Source organism: Cynara cardunculus (genome assembly GCF_001531365.2).
Source record: "Cynara cardunculus var. scolymus isolate 2C chromosome LG 12, CcrdV1, whole genome shotgun sequence".
Classification (NCBI taxonomy): domain Eukaryota; kingdom Viridiplantae; phylum Streptophyta; class Magnoliopsida; order Asterales; family Asteraceae; genus Cynara; species Cynara cardunculus.
Genome location: NC_037539.1, coordinates 2,431,337 through 2,439,022, shown reverse-complemented (window position 1 = coordinate 2,439,022; position 7,686 = coordinate 2,431,337). Strand labels below are relative to the sequence as shown.

Genomic DNA, 7,686 nt, shown 5'->3' with positions numbered 1-7,686 from the left:
AATTTATATTAATTAAAATATAATATAAATAAATAAAAAAACAGAAAATAAAATGAATAATATATATTAATTAAAATTTTCTCTAAATAATAATAAAATAAAAAGTAATAATAACAAAAGGACAAAAAAACACAAAAAACCATAAAAAAAATCATATTGAAGTCTACTTAGGGGTGCCATTAGTCTCCACCTATATTTATTATAAAACATTTGATAAAAACTTTAAAAATAATTTTTTATACATAAGGTACTGTTTATTAATACATATTACTTAAATTCAAAATTACAAGTAGAATGTGAATGAGTAAATCTTATTAAAGGTTCTTGTTTGAATTCATATAACTAACAGCAGTTAAACATAATCAAATACATGATAAACATCATTTTAAATATAAATTTTTTAAAATATAATTAATATAATCATTAAGTTCTAACACAATACTTAATTATTATCTTAAAAAATTATTTTATTAAACCAAAAATAAATTAGTTCGTTTTTAAAATTCAATTAAATTATAATAAAAAATTGAATTAAAGAAATTACACAAAAAATAGAACTTTTAAATAGTTAATTTGATACTAATATCGCTTATTTTGATCAAAATTTTATAATATCTTCAAATTTATATTTCATTCAAGAATAAAAACATTTTTTTTTCTCAAAACCACATAAAATCGCATTACAACATTGATAAACCCAAAATATAAAATGAAACATTAAAATAAAGATATATTTCGATATATTGCACGAGTACCTTCTAGTTTATTTAAAAGAATAGTTTATCTTCAACTTGTCAAATTAGTAAAATTTAAGAACTCAAGGGTTGTTTGGTTACGGTTTAATGGGTTGAATAGACTATATATAGCTTATTCTGCAAGTCATATATACAAGGGCGTTCGATTTGACTTAATGATTCAGTTGATAACTTACTTGGTTAGCCGGATGATAATCTTGTATCCATTAAGCCATATATTTTTCCATCCATGCCCTTATCATAAACCCATATCTAATGAAAAACACCGTCCTCGCTCAACCTCACCGTCGTCATGTCGGCCGTTGCCAATGGTGCGATTGACAACTGTCCCCCCAACGTAAACCTAACCGGTGATGTTGGAGTGAAGAAAAAACAACTGGTTATATTAATCCAATTACTAATAACTTCAAGTTATCATATAAAATACTCTGTGTTATAAATCGATTTTAATATTTTCGTTTTGATTAAAAAAGCATTTTATTTATAATTTAAATATTTTATTAAATTATTTGTTTGTGAAACATAAAATAGAGAGTTGTTGAGTAATAATCGCTTTGCCCTTTATTTCGATTTAGGGGTTGTTTACCTAAATGATTACCTAGTAAATATCTATTATTATAAGTCAACACTACAATTTATTTTTTGGATAAAATCGTAGTAATCAAAACAACAATTTACTTGGTAAACATTTATCCGGGTAAGAGTCGTTACTCTCACTTACTGAGTAAGACTCTCTATCCTTATGATCACTCTTACCGGGTAAGATTTTTGGGTCTTGCCATGTTCATCCGGTGAGAAAAATTATCCGGTAAACACCTACCAGGTAAGCATTTAATAAACGGCCCCTTAACAAATAGTTTCTAGTAATTTACTCATTTATGATATTCAAAATATTTTTTTATAATAATAACTCAATGATGATTTATATTAAAATCATATAGACAATTTAATTCATATAAGGTTAAATGAAAAACCAACTTAACAATATCAAAGAAATGGGTCGAACATCGACCATAATATATTCAAATATTTATGACTTTTTAAACTGTTTTATAAAAAAAAATATGATTATTATTATTATGATTATTGTTACAATCATGTTTAGCGCATTAATTATTTGAAAAAAAATGATGGTGGATCAACCCAATTCTACTTGACTGTAACATCCTACGTTGAACGTAACAGATTTTGTCTGATTTGTCTAATATAGGGATGAAACCAGTAACACCATTTGACTATAAGAAACAAGTATAAAGATTTTTTTTCATAAAATCGTCATTAGCCTTGTGGTTAGTTCATTGTTTTTAATATGTGAGGTCATGCGTTCAAGTTTTTTATTGCAATTTTTTTTCTCCAGAAATATGATAAATCTGAAACTAAAAGCTAAAAACTAAGAAAATGACATTAAAGAGATTTGAACTCCAGTTTGGGGTGGATATAAAACCTTGCAAACCAACTTACCAAGGGAAATCTATGTTCTCATTGTAGTTTCAAAATATATATGGTGACACACAAAAAATTTACACTACGACGGAGGAAATAAACAATAGCACGTGCCACCTATGGCACCATCTGGGTCCGTCCATGGTCCAACGTGAATTCATGGTTTCAAAACGCATTTGATTGAGGATATATCCAGTTCTTTATAAGACAACATCGGTTCCTTTCCCAACCGATGTAGAATCTCACAGTCCACCACCCTCAGGAAGCCCAACGTCCTCGATCACTGGCACACCAACACGATTCCTGGCCCTGATATCATTCATAACATTCCAAATCAAACGTATCAGATATTGTTTGTATTATTCACATCTATACTCACGGTTTTAAAACACGTCATAAGACATCGAATCCCATTCTCCGTGGGATCTTATATTGACCCATATTAAGAAATTACTGATTTGAGACATTATCTAACATGTTCATTTTGTGGCCCATATTTTTATCTAAAAATATATAATTTTTATTTGATTTTGAGTAAAATTTTGTAATGATTGATGGTTAATGATTTTTTATGGAAATCTTTTTACAATTATTATATCTTATTTAGATATCATAAAATATAATAATTAAGATTTTCTTTTGCAAATGTGGGTCATTAGAGATAATAATTTGGAATATATTAATTCAAAATTAATATGATCATGACGTAATTTTATATATAATTAACGATATAATCAAAGCCATTTAAAACATGATAAAGATACACATATTTAAATCAAAAAATTTATCGCCAAATTTTTTCATTTTGTATATAAGATATAGAGTTGTTTATGGGCGGGACGACTCGTTAAACCATGCCCATCCGTTCCGTTAGAAATACGGGTTTGGATAATCATTATCGAGAAAATGGACAGGTCCGGGTTTGTTTGTTAAAATTAACAGGCGGACATGGACAATATAAAAATAAATATGGACAAGCACGTCCAACCCATTTATATTTTATAATTAATATTTTTTTTACCATTAATTGAAATTATACTAGTATATTTTAAAATTAAATTATTAAAATTATAAAATGAGACTCTTTGGTTATTCTTGAGAACCCAAAAAGGCTATGGGTTTGTTTATTTTTCATTTCTTTCTCCATTTGTTGAAATCCATGTGTCACCAAGAATTCCAAAAACCCAAACCTTAGAATCATTCATATATTGCCCAAGTGTTAGGGACTGTTTGGCAATTGCTGAATGGTCTAGTGCAGAATAATTAAGTGGTCAGAATGATTAAGAGACTCTCATGATATAATGCAAAATGAAATATAATTGTTTGGTAATTGTGTACAATGAAATAAGGGATTTTAATGGTTAAGGGAGTTCTAGGTTACAAAATCATTCAGATGGTTTTAGAACCATTAAGAGACATACTTTTTTTTTTGCCAAACAAGATTCATCTCTTAACGATTCAGAGATTGTCTCTTAATGAAACTATTAAGAGGTAAACAAACAACCCCTTAAACTATATTAATTGAGTTTCATTTACACTTGGTTCCTTTACGGGATCAAGTTCGATCCAACATTCTTAAGCTCCATTTGCAAAGCAAATTTCCAACTTAAATTAGCCTAAAAAAAATCAAGATTGTTTAAAGATCACAAAAGATAGAAACTCTTCAATTATCTTCTCCGGTCCCATACATAAAATCTTGGCCACTGTAGAACAAGAAAAAGAACACCGACTCAATATGCGATACACTTCCAAAGCCACATCGCACACACATATCAAAGTAGTTTCTCTGTTCCTTATAAGGTCCATTGAACGAACTGTAATGCAAATTTTACTCTATTTCTACTCAAACTTTTAACATTTTATATGAGTCATTTTACGTCACGTTTTTGTAGTTTTGGGTTTTTTACTTAGAGATTTATATTTGTTTATTTGGTTCATAATTTTAGATTTTTTATTTAGGTTAAAGATGTAGTTTCAATCTTCCATTTGATAGTAGGCTACTAGGAGTATAGTTCAAAAGGAGTAATCCTCAAAATCACAAGGATGGTACCTGATTGTTTTGAGCTTGGCTCCAAAGATCAAAAGTACGTGGAGGTCCCAGGTTCAAATCCAAGGAGGAATAAAAATCCCCTTGTGGCCACGGAGGTTCAAATGCGGTGACTCCAGGCTATCTGCAAAGCAGGTGGTTGCCCTGGGATTAGTTGGCTCGCACAACGGTTTGGATATCCAGGTTAATAAAAAAAAAGGAGTAATGCTCAATAGTGTGGATAAGAAATTGGGAATAAAATAGAATCTTAAATACATAACAGTATAAGTTACATAAGATGTTTTGGTCTTATAAAGTGCTCTCACTTGGTTATTATGAGGATTTGGTATGAGCATACAATCTTATTCAACCAAGAAAACAACAACATAAAAGGAATGAAAGCACACACACAAAACCTAAGAATGATGTAGTGATCTAGGATTCTATCTTGTCCAAGGAAAACAAGCCAAATGCAGGATTGAGAACGGTGTAACCACCATCTACGACCAAGTTATGTCCGCTCACATACTCAGACTCATCACTTGCTAGAAAAAGAGCTGCATTTGCAATATCTTGTGGTCCAAGTGTCTTTCCCTTAAGGTTTGAGTATACACTCGAGTTTTCATCCATGTTGAAGAACTTCATTGACAACGGAGTTGGTATAACATAGGGCGATATACAATTGACACGAATTTGATACTTCCCTAGTTCAGCTGCAACGTTCTTTGCTAGTCCAACCACACCATGCTTTGAGCTTGTGTACGCATGAGATGCAAACCCACCTATGATAGAACATATACTTGCAGTTGTGATGATGCTCCCACTGCATTTTGGGATCATCACTCGTGCTGCATGTTTGGTTCCCAAGAACACTCCAATTAAATTGACACTGATAACACGCTCGAAGGTTGCCTTGTCGTTGTCTAAAATGCTAAGCTTTGGCTCATCGAGAATCCCTGCATTGTTAACCATGATGTCTAGTTTCCCATGCTTAGCGATTGTGGCGTTTATGGCGTTCTCTACGTCTGATTCAACGGTTACGTCACAGTGAACGAAAGATACGAACTCAACACCTAAGTCTTGACAAACCAATTCTCCCAAGTCATCTTTGACATCAAGAATAACTACTTTTGCTCCATGCTTTACAAACGACCTCACAATACATTCTCCAATGCTTTGAGCTCCACCAGTAACAATAGCTACCTTATTTTCGAGCCTAAAACAAATTCCGTTCACGTTAGTACCAAGAAAACACAAAAATAGAAGACATACTCTCAACTCATCAAGCTATAAAGATTGAATGTACAAAGTCGAAAACCACCCTGATAGCAATGATTCAGTATCATCACATAACCCGTGTGTTTTTTTGTTAAAATGAGAAAATTCAATCTTTCGTTTAATCGATATTCACCTACCATTGAGACCACCTTTTTACATGACCAAATAAATTGGTCATATAATTAATACCCCAAGTATGTTCTTAAGAGTATATTTATAAGAAAAAAAAAATCATAGAATAATATTCATTTTGTGAAAATAATAGAGAAGATGGGCAACTATACCTTGGTTTTGGAGTAGAAGAAGCCATTGTATATGTTGCCACTACAATTAGTCCCTTAGGCTCAAATTATGGTGTGAAGTGACTTGTGAGGTTGGACCATACTACCATATTTATATTTATAGGCATCTAAAAAGATAAGATGCTATAAATATTCTGAAAGAGATTATACTGATTGGAAAAATTGTCCCAATTGAATAAACTCTTGAGATTTCTTACTATTCGTTGTTCAAGAATAGTGTCGTTGAGTTTCTTGACCCTTTGCCTTGGGGGATGATGGCTGCCAGTGCCGGAAGGTCAAGGAAGTTGGTGACCTGATGACAGGAGAGCCGACGACCGAAGCCGTGGTGAACAGCGGTGGGGAGTATCAATCTTTTTACCTGGGGGTGTTGAATGGTTCGAAATTGAACCTATTCAATCTCTTATAAACCATCAACTCAATTCCATAAAAGTTATGGTGAAAAAAAGTAAGAATTTTTATCTCTAAATCAATCGTAATTAGGGTTAACAGTAACGAGATATCCAAAGTGTGATTTGTTCTAAAATTTAATATGACTCACACTTTTTCTGAAAATAAAAATTATTGAGGAAGGTTATAGTAATAATGGATCTGATAAAAATCAAAATGTTAGAACTCCAGACATTTTGTCTGGCGGAAAAGCTACAGCTAGTACCAGATCAAAATGTTAAAATTAGATGTTTATCCGTAGTTAGTTACATGAATTCAAACATAGAATTTTAATAAGTTGTACTTAATGCATAATTTACTTGTAATCTTGAACTTTAAGTAATATGCATCAATATACAGTTCTTTATGCATAAAAAATGATTTTAATAGTTTTTATCAAATGATTTATAATATAATATAGATTAATAAAAGTAAACTAATAATAATTCTAATCTAAATATAAAGTTGATAACTAAACTAATTAAAAAACAAAATAATCAAATAAACAAATGCTTTATATATATATATATATATAGGGAGCGTTCAAATAAAAAACCATTCAATTTGTAAAAACCGTGAAAACCTTATTCAACCAATCATAATTTTTCATTGTGTTCATTTTTTTGTAATTATGAGAGGTTGATTAACCATTTTTATTGTGGAGGGTGTTAATCATGGATATTATCATCTTCATTAATTTAATTTTAAAGAAATAAATGAAACAATTTCATTAAAATTTCATTAAGTAGTATATGAAACAATTTCATAACCACATATGAAACAACTTCATCAAAAAAAGTATTATATGAAACAATTTCACAAGATCAACAATTTCATGAAAAAATTTCATAAGATTAACGACGGATGAGAGTAGTTTTTACGGTTTTTACAAATTGGAGTGGTTTTCATTTGATTGCTTATATATATATATATATATGTGTGTGTATATATATATATATGTATATATATATATATATATATATATATATATAGACTTGAGATCACGTGAGACCAATGATTTTTCGTGAGACCCGTAAGACCAATTCTCAACCTTTGGATTAGATTTACAATCGTCAGATCTGAACATTCATAAACGTCACGAGACTTCTCAATAATTACAAAATTGCCACCGTGCAATTTAGACCATTAGATCATTAACTTATAAAGTTGATCAATGAACATAAATTGGTCTTACGGGTCTCACGAAAAACTCTTGGTCTCACGTGAACCCAACCCTATATATATATACTAGAAGCGTACTCGCGCAATGCAGCGAGATACATCATGATTTTAATATTTCATTTTATTCTTTATCTTAGTCGATGTTATAATATGGCTTTATGTGATTTTTAGAAAGCGGTGATGTTTTTATTTTTGAATAAAATATATGTTTGAAGATATCATAAAAATTTGACAAAAATATATCGATATTAGTATCAAATTAACTATTTGAAAT

At 30.3% G+C, this 7,686-nt stretch overlaps 1 protein-coding gene across 2 annotated transcripts in view; it reads right to left on the bottom strand.

Annotated features, from left to right (window-relative positions):
* Window positions 1–4,525: 4,525 nt before the first annotated feature.
* Window positions 4,526–7,686, bottom strand: part of LOC112523602 (secoisolariciresinol dehydrogenase-like) — a 5,505-nt gene continuing 2,344 nt past the window's right edge. The window contains exons 1-2 of one of the 2 annotated variants that reach the window (XM_025133270.1): window positions 5,787–5,839; window positions 4,526–5,440 (exon numbers count right to left, since the gene is read on the bottom strand). In XM_025133270.1, coding sequence (XP_024989038.1) covers window positions 4,660–5,440; window positions 5,787–5,812 — 807 coding nt within the window. In that variant the 5' untranslated portion in view covers window positions 5,813–5,839 and the 3' untranslated portion in view covers window positions 4,526–4,659. Of the gene's footprint in view, window positions 5,441–5,786; window positions 5,840–7,686 lie in introns of those variants that run through there. The other variant, XM_025133269.1, reaches the window with a different exon arrangement.